The following is a 16,417-nucleotide window of genomic DNA, read 5'->3' on the forward strand; positions in this document are numbered from 1 at the left end:
ATATGTAGAGCTAGCTGTTCTCGGCGTGCGTCACCAAGCCTCTTTCATCCTCAATTTCTTAATTATCCGGCATTATCCACTGAGGAGAGAAATAAAAAACGAAATAAAAAAATAATACAATTGTTGGTCTGAAATTTGGTTGTACTTTCCGTTGTTGTATTAGGATGCAAGCAGTAATCAGTGCTGCAATCGTATCGAAACGCTGCTCGATTCAAATAAGCACCAAATCTCTTCTTGTGCGTTGAAAAATATCTACTTATATGCCCTTATATGTTGTTTTTTTGACTTGATTTTTTTAACTTCAATTTGAATTCTAGAAATCTATGCAAGAGTAGATGCTGTAAATGGAAGTGAAGTATGAAAAGCGTAAGTTTTTCTTCGAATGAAACGTTTAAGCTATTCGAGAAATAGACCATTACGTTGAGGCCAAGCCGGCAAACAACTTTGCGTAGTTTGTCCAGCCTCCCAGACCTCACAAGAGTTTAAATTGTGTTTACATTACGCATGCAAATGATATGCCGGAAAGAGAGAAAGAGAGAGAGTAGATTGTCTCCAAATTGCTTCCCATCCGTTGCATCACGAGAATCGATGGAGAAGTTGAAAAAAAATGTTAACTTTATCACATTTGGCGCCGCACGGAAAGCGTGAGCAGGAAATCAATTACGGCGACATAAGGTGCTCCGCTCATCTAGCTGCAAACTCCCGAATCTGCTGTCCGGCCCGGAACGAATCGGCCAGAAATAAAATGGCAATTGCTGTTTGGCTCTACTCCATCTCCGCCGACGGGTTAGGCGCTGCGCGGTGAGGCGGTCTCAAGGATGCTCTCCATCTCTGCTGGGTTGGTGTGCGTTAGGGGTCCATCGACCCAACACCACCACAACCCATCTGGCTGGTTGTTTTGAAAACAAAACGTTATCGTGGTCCGCCTCCGTTCACGCCCTGTCCCGTCCTCCCGGCACAGCCAGGGCGGTTAGTTCCGGTACACGAGAATCGTGCTCGGGCGCCACGCGCGGCGCTCGCGAATGTTACCATGACAATCGTGGTCTGCTCTCGCTCTTTTTCTCTCTCTATTGTCGGTAGGACTGTCTGATAAAAGGCTCGTGCTGCGAGCGATAAACGCCCGACTCACGGAAGCTGCACGGGGGATGATGCGATCAGCGCGCAGAATCCACGATGTTCCGGTTCGTGCGGGTTCATGGGCTGCAAATTCCGTTAGGAGCGACAGAGAGAGGGCCAACAACCCGTGGCGCTTCGTACCGTAAGCTGCCGGGCCGAACCGTCGATGGTACCCTTCACTCTCGCTTTTCATTCCTACATTTTTGCTCGGGGTAACTTCACGGTGGAGGCGCACGGTGGCCGCACGCCGTTCTATTCGATAAAAATCCAACGGAACGATGGTCCTCTCTCCGCTGGACTGGGCTCCACCGTTCAGTCGTTGCAGCAGGATCTCGGCCGAATGTTGGCCCTGTTCATTCATAGTTCGTGTCGCCAAGACTCGGGAGTAACTCGCAGCAGTAGCAGCAGCAGCACTATGTGGTCTCCACCTCTGGCATAAACTTTGGAGTGTAGCGGGCAACACATACCAAGCACATCATCAAGTTTGCCCCCAGCATCGTGCAAAGTGTATGGCCACGGCGGTTGGCTTCGTAGGGTGAGAGTGAAAGTAGAGGATGGGCCTCTATGTTAATCTATCGCTCGGTAGGAGGTTTCGGTTGAATGTGGCGAAATGGGAAGTGAGCCCTTGTCAATGTGTGTGCCGTTCAGGTCCGGGTCCTAATGCGAAGCTAATGGAGTGTGTACGCCTGTGATGGCTGCTCATGTTACGGACGAGGCCAACCAGGGTTCCGGGCGGTGCAGTGTAGTGGAAACAACGCACGGATGACACGGTGGCACAGGCACTAGTGGAGAGGACATAGCTGCAGTGCTGTACAGCCACCGAGCCCAGTGACTGAGAAAAAGCTCGAATGCGATACTTGTAATAGAGTGCCGACTAATCGGCGTTTGCACGCATGAAGTGAGATGAAATCGTCAAGCGTCAGAATCACTACGGTGGTCGAACGGCTGGTCGGCTGATATTGAAAAAGGCATCTTCATAAATCGAACAAACCACTTGGTTACCTGTGGCGTGACCATCCTTGGTGGGAGTGCCTACGGCAACTAATCCGAGAGCTGAACGGAGATAACATCGGGTCGAAATCCAATCAGAAAGGGATACCTACGCTTGGATTTTATGCTTCTAATTTTCGAAACCAACCAGCAATCATGTTGTTGTAGTCATAAATCAGCAACGATTACTTCCAAGACCTTCGCCTAAAAGGGTAGCGCGCACAAAACTTCGTTTGCTTTTTTTCGCCCGTTCCGCGAACCTTGAGTGGTCACGAAGCAACGGTAGTAGTGGCGAAACATAGTAAAACCCATCTCTCGGTCCACGGTTCTCCACGACAACCGGCCGCGGCGTCTTCCGGCTGAAGGATGGCTGAGAAAACAAGGTAAGCAGATAAGCTTCTCGTGCGCCGAGAGCCGGGGCTAACACGAGAGAGATCAAGAGAACGAAAACGGTGGAAATCAAATCCAAAGTGCAAACATCTGCGAGTCGGAAGTTGATGGATCGTCGCCCGCAGGGAAAGGAATTGACGGGTGTGCTACCTTTCCTCTACGTCGTGTGGAAGGGTAATAAAGCTCGTTAGGTTACTCGGTACGGTAACCTTTCTGGGCGACGGGCAAAAATTACGCTTCGGTACAGCACAACCGTACGTTTCAATTCTCATAAATTGCCCATAAATCCAAACTGTGTCGGTGAAAAGGGGTCTGAGCCACCCAACCATTAATCCGGAGTAATACGGGGAAAGGTTATCAATTTGTCGAAGACAGAAGATGTATTATATTATCCTTCGCGCTTCAATCCAGTGTTTATATGGCCTAAGGTGTAGCACATCAAAGTATCGTGCCATTGATGAAGTCGGAACGAATCCGTATATCTGGCCGAGAACTGATAGCTCAAGGACATTCTTGGAAAATCAAGCGCTGCTCAATAATGGTTTCTCGGTCGTAATCAATAAATGGTTTTCACGAGTAATAAATCCACCACAGTGGAGGTAATCACTACTCGAGCCAACCCGAATGTAGGACACAGGTAGCACTAAGTTGGTGCTTCAGCTGCACAGTTTCATGATTGATTAAAATCTGCTTGTTTCGATTGTCGGCACCGATTGGTCACGTGGATCGCTTCCTTCATTGTTGACGGTTCACCTGGATTGAGTTGGCGGTTCACCAGCAGAGGCTTGACGAATCGGCCACACGGTGCGGTGAGCGAGTGTCAAGATCATTATCTTATGCAACCATCTTCGATGGGCTCTTATGGGCAGGGCATACAGTCTTGGGCGCAGAAAGCCATAGGTTCAGTGGGACAGGTGTTAATCAACCGTCTTGCCATCATACTATGGGTTCTCGCCTCCACGCTCATTTGACCGGCTACGGCTTAACAGTTCATTATTTTCAATTCCTGTCATCTGCCTGGTGGCCTTCGTTGGGCCGAGAATTGAATTTATAATTGGTTTTATTAATTAGGAAAGAATTTCATCTTCCACCCGAGCTCCCGAGGCCGAGGTTGCTATTATGTTGCCACCGGGCAATAAACGGATTTATAGCTGGCAGGAAGCAGGAGTTTCTTCGCCATCCTGTATGTGTGAATGTGTATGTGTGTGTGTGTTGATAGAAACGCCAGAAGAAGGTGCTTATGTAGGGCACAGAAACCGGGCCCAGCTCCTGGCACCAGCAGGAACTCTGCCCGAGGTTATCGCTACAAAGTGCTCCACACAGATATGTACACACACTTCGTCGTATGAAGGAAAACAAAAAGGGCACAAAAGCCATTTGTCGTAGGGGCAGAATTCTCTCAAAAACGGGGCCGGGAAAGCTGGAACCGAAAACATGAAACCGGAACATGCCTTGGAACGGGTCCAAGTGGGAAAAGTTTACTGATTTATTTGCCAAGGGCCCGGTAGCTGCTCGGAGAAGCGCTGCGTACTTGAACATAGTTTATCAGTCCAGGAAGTTGCCAGCAAACCAAAAACTACCGACCTGGCTCGTCGAACCGAAAGCAATTGGAAAACGGAAGGGTTCGTGAAGTTGGGTCTGGCTCCCGGTTTCTACGCTGGAATGTAGAACTTTCGGGGAGGAACTTTTTTCTCCGTTCCCCAGCAACAAGGTCCCGGATGAGTTCGGTGACCGAAAATAAAAATCATTTATTCGTCCATCTGCGGCCGTGGTCATCGCGGACGCGGAATAATGGGGAAAGATCAGTTCAAATGGAGCCATACAGTTTTGTGTGGGCAAATTGGATTTGCCATCAGAAACTTGGCTTGGAAGTTTGGACAAATTTGAGGTTCCCTTTTACAGTGGATTTCGTACCAAATATATTGGTTGCGACTTACGGACAAAATGTGTCAATATAGGGGAACATGGTGGTACGAATGGTTCAAGAAGCTTTTGAAGGAAGGTCGATTATAGGGCAACAAATGGAACAAAAGTTAAGGAAGGAAAAAGTTTTCGATCTCCGTTGTGTGGTTCAGCCCTGTGCCAATGATCCAGTGATCCCTAGAAATCCATAACCTGTGTTTAGTACAGGGTGGTCAAATAACCGTTCTCTTTTTGATTTGGTTATAAAAAGAGAACGACTCAATATTTTTCGATGCTGAAACATTTATTTGAAAGGTTGATGATGGTCTACTATTTCCCGAATCAAATTTGACGTTTTAAACGTCAAATAATGGGTAGTTCAAAAAGAGAACGCTTATTTGACCACCCTGTATAAGAAAGTTGAAACTAAAACCAACCAGTCTAACCACAGCTGCTAATAAGACATCCGCTGCAGCTTCCCTCACTATTACAGAGCATCTACGCACAGCTACAAACCGCTTCTGTCCACCGATCGCCGGATGGGTCCTATTCGCAAGAAGAAAACTCGCTTCAAGGTGCTGCTGCTGATGGGGACCGTCTTTGCTTGCCTGCTGTACGCGATCGAGCGGCCCTTCTGGTGGGACTACGACGCCCTGGAGGCCCCGCTCTGGAACGAGGCGCTGGAGACGCGGGACGATGAGCAGCACTTCAACTATAACGGTTCGTACTTCGTGAACACGGCCGGCTGCAAGATGCCCAGCTTTCCGGTGTCCAACGAGCACATCCAGAAGTTTGTCGAACGCCCGGACTCGATCGACTGCGTGCCGGCGCTGCTGCAGTCCGACGAGCGATGGTTGTGGTTCCGGTTGCGGGAGGACGACATCGAGCGCCACTATAACGTCACGAACGCCAGCCTCATACAGTGCTGCGCGCGTCCCTTCGAGCGCTTGACGGACGACGAGGAGCACCAGGTGGGGAACGAAACTTGTATCGATTATCCGGAGCGGATCGATGCGAAGGGCTCCGAGTTTGTCATGGTTAGCTGCCGGCATCCGGCGCTGAAGGACCCGTTCTATCGGGACTATTTTGCTTTCGTCCCGCGCAAACCAGCCGTTGAGGAGAGGATACGGGCTCTGCGGCAACAGGTTGGTGCTGCGGGCCAAAAATTGAACGTTATGATTCTGGGGATAGATGCGGTGTCGAGACTGAATCTGCACCGGCAGATGAATCAAACGATGGACTACGTGTTAAACACCCTGAACGGTTAGTATGCGCCGAACTAATCCGTAACGAACAGTGTGAGAATTGAAACAAGCTGTCTATCACCTTTTCCGCGGTTCCAGGTATCGAGATGTTTGGTTACAATAAGGTGGGAGACAATACGTTTCCAAATATGGTGCCCGCTCTGACCGGACTCGACGTGGACGAGCTGAGTGCAGCCTGTCTCCTGAACGCGAGCAGCACCTTCGACCTGTGCCAGTTCGTGTGGAACAAGTTTAGCGCGGCCGGCTACCGGACGGTGTACGCGGAGGACAGCACGGCCATGGGAACGTTCAACTACGGCAAGAAGGGCTTCCGGCAGCAGCCGACCGATTACTATCTGCGCAGCTTTTTCCGCCAGATGGAATCGAGTGTGGGCTACAACAAGAAACTGAACGCCAAACTGTGCCTCGGTGGTCGCAGCCCCACGAGTGTACTGTTGGACTACGCCCGGAAGGTGGTCAAAACATTCGGCAGCGAAGAGCCCGTGTTTTCCCTGCTGTGGGGCGTCGGCATGACGCACGACTTTTTCAACAATCCGTCGCTGATAGATGAAGACTACCGTAGGCTGTTGGAGTTTGTGGCCGACGAGGAACAACGCGACTACCTTAACCGCACGGTGCTGATCTTGATGAGTGACCACGGCATTCGGTGGGGCTCGTTCCGGAACACGTATCAGGGAATGATGGAAGAGCGGCAACCATTTCTGATATTCATCCTTCCGCCGTGGTTCGCCGTACGCTATCCGGCAGCGTACCGAAATTTGCGAAGAAACCGTTTACGATTGACAACGCACTTTGATCTGTACGAGACGCTGAAGGACTTCCTCAATCTAGAGAGTCCCGGTCTGAAGGACGAATCCGTGAGGGAGCGGACAAACGAGCTGTACTCCACCAGACCCATCCCTCGGGGGGTCAGTTTGTTGCTTCCGGTACCAACGACGCGCACCTGCGAGGATGCGGGCATTGTGTCGCACTGGTGCACCTGTCACGATCACAAGACGTTGACGAAAAATGACCACCAGGTCATACAGGCGGCTCGTTTTGCAGTGGACCGAGTAAACCAGCTGCTGCTTGACTATCCGCAGTGCAGCGTGCTACATCTGAATTCAATCGAGGACGCCAGTGTCGGTATGTCGCCGGAGAACATAACGGCCAATCACAAGTTCAGTGACATCAGTGTACGGTTCGTTACGAAACCGGGCGAGGGTGAATTTGAAGCCACGGTGCGCATTGATTCCAACAACGACAGCTTCTTGACGGGCACGGTAAGCCGGACGAACTTGTACGGGAAGCAAAGTTATTGCGTGGATGACTATCGGTTAAAGTTGTACTGCTTCTGTGGTTTGTGAACGAGAGAAGCATATCAAACACCATGTTACCAAGTTGCCAAATTTGATCCATTTGGAAGCAAAGTTTCCATACAATACAGGGGACAGCAGTGGCGGAGGAAGTATACAAATGAAGCTTAATCAAAAGACCCAGGGTTACACGTTCACGCATAACGTCGCACTCTGTTTCGGTCCCGTTACATATCACACAGGCCCGTAGCAGAGCGACGTAAGGAGGTACAACATTCAAAAATGGGAACCAGGAAACCCTTTTTTGTTTCGTTGTCCTACTTTTGCAATGTGCTTCCGTTTTATCCGTGACCATGCGGACTTATACCAATAAACGCAAATTCTTTTTATACAAAACAGGTGCAAAATCAAGCTCTTTTTATGAACGGTGTTTTTTTTGCACGGCGCGAATAAACGCATTTTATCACGGAAACAGAAATGAAATAGAACTCGTCGGTTTAATTCGAGTTTTGCGCCAGAAATAAACGGCGGCGGTGAAACGTCAGCGGCTACTCAAACTGACAGCGATATGTCGATGAAACGAGTTTCGTCGAAAAACGGGTGATACTCACAGCAAACCCGCATTGTTATGATTCTGAAAGTGTAAAAATCGTTTCCCTCGTTGAGTTTCTGCACCGGAAAGCCCATCAGGATGAAAATCACGAAACATAAGAAAACTCGAAAGTATATGAGCTTCTACATAAACAATTTCGGGTTTCGCGAGCCACTGCTTTGCCTCATCGATGGAAGCTTCTGCCATGCGGCGTACAAGGTACGGAAGAGAACCGAACGCTTCTACCCGAAACAGGCGGTCTAATGTCTCGGGAACAACGTAGATCCGGTTACAGATCGAAGAGCAGCTGAAAAAGTACTTCCAGTGCGAGGTGAAACCGATCGTGACGGCTTGTATCATCACGGAGACGGACAACCTTGGGGCCGGATTCATCGGAACCAGTCAGCTGTTGAAACGATTCCTCGTGCACCGGTGTGGTCACGAAAAGCGCCCGATCAGTGGCTCCTCCTGTATTAAGTCCATCTCGCAAACCAGCCGCTACATCGTTGCCACCCAAGATCGCGCCCTACAGGAGTGGATTCGCTTGAAACCGGCCATCCCGCTGTTCTACCTACACAACAGTTCCGTGCCAACGTTGGTGCAACCGTCCGAAGCCAATCGCAAGGCTGCCACCGAAGGGCAACGCAATCGGGTCGAAGTGCGCACTCTGGACCGCGAAACGCTCACCGGGTTGAAAAAGAAAGAGGGCCTCGCTGAGGCTGCCGGGCCAATCGTGCGGAAAAAGAAACGGCCCAAAAACCCTAACCCACTTTCGTGCAAAAAATCAAAAAAGAAGAAAGAAATGCCCAACGGAGCCGGCGGCCCATCTGCGGTCAGCGAGGGTAAAGTGGCGAAGAAAAGTAGGAAACGCATCAAATTGCCCAAACATGTCGTTGAGCAACTCAAAAGTGGTATAGGCAAATAAATTGAATAATTAAACACAACCGATGGTCTGAAGTCTGAAAACTGTTAATTTTCTTTCTTCAACCTCAACGTTTTATCAAACAACAACCAAACCGTTAGACCTCGAAATATGATTTATTCTTGTGTCAGGTGTGAGAAAAGAAAACTAAAATACAAGATAATTATAGCACGTTTCTAATGATGGATGAACATTATTGCTCTATCGTCTTGCTAAAGTCCTATTAAGTCGGAATAATACAAGTTTATCGCGCTCGTTGGAAGACAGATAGGCAGACAGAGGAAGAGAAAGTTGTTTGGTGAGTTGTCTGTCGATAAGCGCGCTTCTCCATGAAATATTCTCCTGCTCCACAGGATCATGCCGATAGTCAGAGGGATTAAAATAATTGAAACACGAGAGGCCTGAAGATGGCTAAAGGACGACGAAGTTTGCTAATCAATTTACCACGGCTGAGTACCGTGGGGGTTCAAAATTGATACAAAATAGAGCAAAGGGGTAGCAGAGAACGCTACCCATTCGGTTGCGTCCAGTGCCAGTCACAATGGGGCCCCCTATCGTCCGAGTTCCTAGCTTTGTTCGTTCCGTTACAAATGTGGTTTGATTGCGTGATTGCTTGTGGTTGAGAGTTGTTTGCCGATTTTGTTGTTCCTCGCCCGACGTTTCGCTCTCCGCCGAAGGGCCCTTCGCCGGGATTTGGAATGCTATCAGGTGCCGTCAGTCTTGGGTTGCTGGTGCAACTGCTGGTGCTGCTGCACTTGCTGCTACTTCACCAGATATCAAAATTGCTTGTAGCCCATGAATTGGACGGCACTAACCAGCATCTTGAGGCTGGTGCAGAGCGAGCTGCTCGGGTTGGCGCTCATGAACGCCTGCGAGTTGTTGATCAGCTCGAGCATCACCTTCGGTGAGTGTTCTTTCGTGACCGGATCCTGAAAGTCGAGACTGACGATCGCATCCGACAGATATCTGCAAGCAAGGGAAATAGTTACCAAAAGTGATCATCATCCCACCACGCGGCGTCGTCGTATCGTGACTTACTTGTGCTTTAGGTCATTGTGGTTGGACATGTCGGCGGAGATTTGTTGTATCAGCGACAGTAGCACCGTTTGCTCGAGCGTGCACGGATTAAACACCTGCTTGTAGTCGGCCCGGTCGAGCACGAACTCTACCAGGCTGAGATCGTTCGATAGGAGCGCTTTGTGGAAGGCCTTGTTGATCTGACCGCCGGCCAGATACTGGCGGATCTGCTCCTGCACGTCGACGTTGTTCGGTGCGGGCGTTTGGGCCTGCGAGCGGACCGCCGACAGGACGGAATCCTCGAGGGAGGACGCTTGTGCTTCGAAACCTTTCTCGATTTCCTGTCGAATGTTCTCGCGGATCGTCTTGAGCAATGGCGTTTGCATCACCTTCAAATCCTTTTCGATGCTCTCGCGCAACGACTGCAGGGCGGTGGCCGTCACACGTTCTCCATCAGCAGCCATCTTCTCCGGTAGGACACGCACCTTTTCCACCAGGTCTATCGCTTGCCCTTGGAAACGCATCATTCGCATGAGGTGGAAGTCGATTCGACGCAGGACTGTAATAAGACGCAGACAGAGAGTGAGGGCACGAGCAACACAATGGGATCAATCGAAAGGTACTTACATCCTGTAATGCCGACCGTAAAGGCTTCGTTCAGTTGACGGAACAGCTCCTGGGAGGACTTTTCGTACCCGGGAAGCATGATGTCTCGAAGGGATGTCCGATAGATTTCCTCCTGATTGGTTCGCAGTCCGTTCTGGACCGATGTGCTCAGTGCGTCCAGGATGGGCTAAGGAAAGATAAAGACCGGTAAAGTACTGTTGTCCACAACCCAGCCACAAAGATAGTCCCCCGCCCCCCCCCTACCTGGCTGAGGATTGTCTCTTGCACCATGTCCTTTATCACCGTTGCATTCGAGCGCAGTTTTGCCATCGCCAGCATCTGCTGCATACCCTCAATCTTGGACGTAATGGGCGGTAAGACGAACCCTTGTATGTCCTTCAACAGTGCGGCCCTAAACTGCTCCGGTATCCGCTCGGGTATTCCCGCCTTCGGCAACCGATTCTCGAGCGTACCCACGATCTGCGCCAGCAGCACCGTAAACACGGAGCGCAGCTGCTCCTCGGTACGGTGCGCCTGCTGCTGGCAGAAGGCTATCAGCTGTGTTTCGATGGCCTTCGGTAGGGTCTGCTGGAGACGATTGGTCGCCGCTTGGTAACGCCGGTGATCGTCATTTTTGTTCTTCTTGAGCGCTTCGATCTGCGTGTTTAGTTGTTCGATTTGGCTCGATTGTAGCGACAGCAGCTCCATCATGCGATCCAGCTTACCGCTGAGTGCGGTCAGCTGGGGGGTCGGGTCGATCGGAACGGCAGCCGGTGTTGGAGGGGGCGCAAGGAGCAATGCAATTGCTTCATTTTCGGCCGCCACAAGCGTTGCGGCGTCCGCCTTTGACAGCTCCTTCGGTACGGTCGCTGGCCAGAAATCGGGCTGCGGTGGCCGGGCGTCCACGGTACTGTCGCGCACCGGGGACGATCGATCGATCGTCTCTTTTGCCATGGTTTTTGCTTTTCCCTCCTTCGACGAGACAACGCCGGAAGTATTGGCACCATTCTTCAAAACCGGCCCTACCACCGGCCCTTCCTTCTCATTGCCGTCACCCGTTCCATCAGTTTGGTCGCTCCTGGCCTTCCCCCCACTTTGCACCTCGATCTCCTGCTCGTCATCGTAGCTGGCAACCAGCATACTTTCGTCCTCCTCGCCATCGTCGTCCGCATTCAGCTCCTCGTCGGGACTGGTGTCCTGCCGGTCGGAGCACATGTACTGGAACAGTTCGTCCACCATGCTGGTGCCCCCTTTGGTCGACATGATCTGTTGCACCTCGCGACTAGGGCTGGACCCACCGCTCGCCAACATTTCCACCGACGGCATCGGCGGTACAATCGGAGTGTCTGCAAGGGACGAAACGGGGACGCAACATTTATACCATTCAAGGTTCCGTTCCTTTTAGTGCGTTCTTCCTTACCTTTGACGCCGCTTTCCGGCACTACTTCACCGTTGGTGGTCGATTTGCGTAGCTTACTGGGGACGGTGAGACCACCACTCTTTGTCTCTTCTGTGGCCGCCCTACTGTTGACCATGTTGACGAACGCCTCCAGTGCATTTGCGGTCGGTGGGACAACTCCACCTGCAGCGGTCGCTGTCGTCGTTGTCATCTTCTGGCTGTCGGTCGCCGTAATCAACTCAACGACCTTGGGTTGTGCCGGATGCAGATGCTGCTGTTGTTTGGTGGCATTGGCCAGCATAAACAGCGTACTGAGTACGTTCGGGTTAACCGTGTCGTCGGATTTATTTTTTTCTGTAATTTGAAAACAAACGGACGGAAAGATTTACAAATCCAATTCACAATTCACAGAAGGTCAACACAAACGGGAGAAAACCAACAACGGGAGTAAGGGACACAAATCGGAGAGCAATAAGAAGGCATTCTTGGGAAGTGCGAGAAGGATAGTGACGCTACCTTGAACCGTCGCTGGTTCCGCCTCGTCTAGGGTCAGTATTTTCGAAAAGTGCTCTACGGTCAGCGTAGTGCTCGAAGCGTTCAGCATGACGTTGCCACCGCTGGGAACCCTTTTATGTTTTTTCTTCTGCTCGCCGGGCTGGACCCCATTGGACAGAGCAGCTACGGCGACCCGTTGCTGCCGGTCGCAGTCGCCAGCATCGGAACTTCCGGGCGCCTTTTCTTCGCCTATGCCCTCCTCCTGCACGTCTTCCTCCACGTCATCCGGATCGTCCGTCGTGTTGGCTATACGCTCGGAGCCGGCAATCGATGCGATGCTAGTATTGCCACCGCCCTCTTCTTCCTCTTCTTCCTCCTCTTCCTCATCATCGCTCGTACAACCGTCACTGCCCGTGGCATCGGTCGTACTGGTGGCGGACGAATTGTTATTGCCGCAGGGCGTCATAAGGCCCGCAGCAGCACTGGCGGCAGTATTTGGATCGCTCTTAGTCGCCAGCTGATCGTACTGGCCTCCTCGGAGTGCGCCACGGTCCGCGTAGGATTGTATCCATTGGCCAGGTCGCTCTGCGGGATAGGAGAACAACGGCGGACAAAGCTCAGTTCGATGCCGAAAGCCCGCGAAAGGAGGCTCTAATCCGTGGCGAGAGCGTGGCCAACCAAATGAACGAAAGTATCGCAAAATACAAAACACCGCCGGTGTGTCGCTGAAGCTACGGCGGCCACAGTCGGTCGGTGACGCGTTTTAAAGAAGCCTTTTTTGAGATAAATAATAAAAAGCTCTCTAAAAATACACAAGAAAATCAAAACGCGAAACGTGTCTACTATAACACCAAACATGCAATAAGAGGAGAAAAGAGGTCAGGGACACGTTACACAATCTACAGGTCACACGATCGGCTACGGAGGTGTAACAGATAGAATTAACTTCCCCATAGTAAACGAGCCTAACATCAATGCAAATCATGACCTCTCTAATCCGCTTGACGCGGTCAACTCGGTGACTCGTATGTTACGTGGAAATAAATACAATTTACTCGTACCAAAATAATGATATTTGAAGATCTTAGACTATCAAACGATACAGAAAAATACGGCATAAATCAGAGAGGACATTTGGAAGAGGCTACAGAACCACTGTCACGGGAAACACACCACATGGATCGGAATTGAGAAACTGAGCAAAAGACGAACAAAAACGTGCGGACCACACTTACCAGACGAAGCACCTCCGGCAGTCGGTGTGCTGAACGAGTCCGGAGTCATGAGGTTCACTTTGTTGACCGTGGCCGGTGTAGTCGTCGATACGACGCCCGTTCCACCGTTCGGTGTCGTGTCGAGCGACGGTGACGGCAAATCCGGCTGACCTCGGATCGCTTCGTTGAGCTTTTTAACTGCGGCGACCATCGTGCGCTCGAAACTTTCGCGCTGCTGGTCAGCAACACTCCCACTGTCCTTCTTCTTGCCAGCTTCGCCCACCTCGTCCCCGTCGTCTTCTCTGCTACTGCCACTCGCAGTACTCTCTTTGCTGGACGAAGCTGGCACCGTGACACCTTTCGCTCTATCGTCGTCTTCCGATAGGTTGCCCTCCACTTCGCCGGTCACATCTTCTTCCGCCACTGCATCATCACTGTTGCCTGCCATGGCCGACTCGGTATCGGCCACTTCCTCCGGCACCGCATTATACACCAGCTTGCAGTTCTGCAGACTGTTCGGTTGTAGAAGGAACATCCGCAACACGACGCTGCTTTGCACGTTCCGATCCTCATCCTCATCGTCGATCATGCGCATCAGGTACGCGTCGCCAAACTTTTGTGTCCGCACCGTAGCGTAGAGGATGCTGAAGCACAGAATCGGGGTCGAAACCGGGTACTCGGCGATCGACACGATGTGTGGCCGCTGCAGGGCCATCTGTTCGAGCGTTTTCGGTACGGCCACCTTCCCCCGCAGGCTAGAGGTGCCCGATTTCGATTGCGACACCAGTGCCCGTTGCTGCTGCGGATCGTGCAGGTTAGCGACACCCTTGCGTATCTGCAGCACGTACAGCTGCCGGTTGCTCATGTCGGACAGCACGAGGTAGGTGGACGCGAGGTCAATTTCCGCCCGCAGAATGAGCGGGGCTTGATTGGGTGAGCCCGGCGTAAGGCGCACGGTCTGCAGACACTCCCAGGACTCGCAGCACCACAGCTTGATTTCCGTGTTGTTTTCGGCGCACGTGATCGCGTGCTTCCAGAGCGCATTATCGTCCACCGTTTCGGTGTAGTCGTCGAGAAAGAAGAAGCTATTGAGCACCTTGCCATCGTGCGGTTTCCACTCGTGCAGACAGCGGGGCGTGTAGTCGTTCGAATGTTGATACACCTGATAGAAGCGTATCAGCCCATCCGCCGAGCTGAGCGCGAGTGTCGTGCCGTCGGCCGACAACACACTGCCCGTGATGGTCGCTTCGCCGTCGGTGGCCTTAAATCCGGCCTCGTTCAGCATCCAGGCGGACAAGTTAGTCGGATCACCGCCCGCTTTCGCCAGCGTGCTGACGCTGTAGCACTGAAAGGTGGAACCCCGGGTCCACACCAGCAGCTGGCTGGCAAAATCGTCCACCTCGTCCTCGGGCTCACGCAGATACGGACACCAGCTGATCCGATCGCACACCGGAACGTGCCCCTCGAGCGGATCGTTGATCTTGACCTTCAGCGTGGTCGTTAGCTTTTTGTCCTGCAGCTGCACGTGGTGCACGTGCAGAGCGGTCGGTTCGATGATGCCCAGCAGGCAATCGGGGGTTGACGTGTGGGCAAACTGGATGTCCAGCACCTCGCCGGACATGCCCTTGATCAGCACTCGATCGCACGCCTGCAGGTGCACCACACGTACCATCCCTTCGCTCTTCGAGTGCTTCGTCACTGCGGAGGGAGGAATTCGAATAACAACTTAACAGGAAGAAGCTTTCCACTGCGGCCGCCCGCTTACCTTTGATGGCGTACGCCATCACATCCCGCTCCTTGTGGCAGGCGATCAGCCGACCGGGATAGTTTTTCTGCTCCCATTTGTAGTCCACCATGTTTATCAGCTTGATCTTCGAGCTGCCACGATCGTGTGTACCGCCGCTGCACACCACTTTGATGCTCTTGTCGGACGTCTTGAACGAATGCTGTCGTTCGTCGGCACTGAACGTGCTAAAGAGGAACAAGAACAAGAACAGAGCGTGAGAATTTCGCCACCGGCCTCTGGACGGTCTACCTGCGACTTACAACGTCGTTCGTTTGCTTCCTTTCGTCGCCGGCGACGCACCCGGGGCCGCCTTCTTTGATACTGCCTTGGTTTCCATGCTGACCACGTTCGGTTCGTCGAATATGGTGTTGCCGCTAATGCTGTTGCTGCGTTGCCGTTCGTCCAGCACACTGCTGCTGCTGCTGGCAGTGATGTGTTTATCGAAAACCGAAAAGCACTTTCGCAAACAAAACCGTTGCAAAAACCGAGCCAACTGAACTGTGCTGATGATAGCAAAAATTAGCATAGCATCGCGGATCCTTCCGTTGGCCAGCAGCACACAGACGAAGTACCGACGGAACCGGAAACACCGTGAACACTTTCGGCGAAAGTAAACCTGTTCGCACCCGTGAATTCACAAAACGATGGCGCGAGGTGAAACAATCTGCTTTAAAACGAGAGCAGTGAAGCAGGCAAACAATGGCTATGCTGCGAGACAGGTCGTGATGATGCGCTTCTTTCATCCGTCCCAAGGCGCGGGGGTAACAAACCGGCTTCGCAGACGACTCCTCAGAGTTGCTCACAGCGAACGAGCGAATTAGATTCGCGTGTTAGGGGGTTAAAAACTAGCGTCTCAAACACGCACGAAAGTGAACGGAACGAAAACGTAACAATCTGCTTTTTGTAATTTACTTAATTTACCCCACTAGGCGGTCGGGACGCACGTACGGGGACTTCGCTTTAATAACTTCTCGCTGCAAAAAGTGATGAGCAGCGCTGAGCAGCACTGTCATCGACGCACTCGATGTACGGCGGAATCGACGAAGAGCGCGTTTCATCGACGAACGCCAAGCTGCTGTCAAACCGCGGTGGGTATGAACTTGTAAATCTACTATTTTCAGTTCGTGGTTTGAAACGTTAAACATGCCTTAAAATTCATGGTTCACTTAAGCTAATATCTTAATAATACACAACCTTTTAACAGGATATTGCTTTAAACATTGTTCATTCTATTCTACGTGATTTTCCTGGAGCGTGCAGACACACTTATAAGTTCTTGGCAACTACTGTATCTCACCTGAACCAACAAAAGTGATTTCATTTGCTTTGCGGCGATGTCTTGGCCTATTGAACCACATGTACAAAATGTGTGAATTATTCACGGCCCTCACGAAGGGATTGTAGGGTTCTGCAGGATACCGCGCTATA

At 51.5% G+C, this 16,417-nt stretch overlaps 3 protein-coding genes across 3 annotated transcripts; 2 read left to right on the forward strand and 1 right to left on the reverse strand.

Moving 5' to 3' along the window:
* Positions 1 to 2,362: 2,362 nt before the first annotated feature.
* On the forward strand, positions 2,363 to 7,009 carry LOC128273759 (uncharacterized). Its single transcript, XM_053011795.1, has 3 exons — positions 2,363 to 2,489; positions 4,874 to 5,661; positions 5,742 to 7,009. Exons 1-3 carry the CDS (start codon positions 2,473 to 2,475, stop codon positions 7,007 to 7,009), a joined length of 2,073 nt encoding a protein of 690 aa, XP_052867755.1. The 5' UTR covers positions 2,363 to 2,472.
* A 602-nt stretch (positions 7,010 to 7,611) lies between these two features.
* LOC128271652 (rRNA-processing protein UTP23 homolog) lies at positions 7,612 to 8,646 on the forward strand. Its single transcript, XM_053009264.1, has 2 exons — positions 7,612 to 7,769; positions 7,834 to 8,646. The coding sequence occupies exons 1-2, from the start codon at positions 7,650 to 7,652 to the stop codon at positions 8,473 to 8,475; spliced, it is 762 nt and encodes a 253-aa protein (XP_052865224.1). The 5' UTR covers positions 7,612 to 7,649; the 3' UTR covers positions 8,476 to 8,646.
* LOC128270793 (enhancer of mRNA-decapping protein 4 homolog) lies at positions 8,582 to 15,326 on the reverse strand. The gene is made up of 9 exons (XM_053008213.1): positions 15,250 to 15,326; positions 14,969 to 15,174; positions 13,225 to 14,901; positions 12,011 to 12,574; positions 11,516 to 11,848; positions 10,360 to 11,441; positions 10,117 to 10,282; positions 9,511 to 10,048; positions 8,582 to 9,438 (listed from the first exon to the last, which is right to left on the reverse strand). The coding sequence occupies exons 1-9, from the start codon at positions 15,324 to 15,326 to the stop codon at positions 9,249 to 9,251; spliced, it is 4,833 nt and encodes a 1,610-aa protein (XP_052864173.1). The 3' UTR covers positions 8,582 to 9,248.
* Positions 15,327 to 16,417: the final 1,091 nt, after the last annotated feature.

The sequence above is a fragment of the Anopheles cruzii genome, chromosome 3 (assembly GCF_943734635.1).
Source record: "Anopheles cruzii chromosome 3, idAnoCruzAS_RS32_06, whole genome shotgun sequence".
Taxonomy (NCBI): domain Eukaryota; kingdom Metazoa; phylum Arthropoda; class Insecta; order Diptera; family Culicidae; genus Anopheles; species Anopheles cruzii.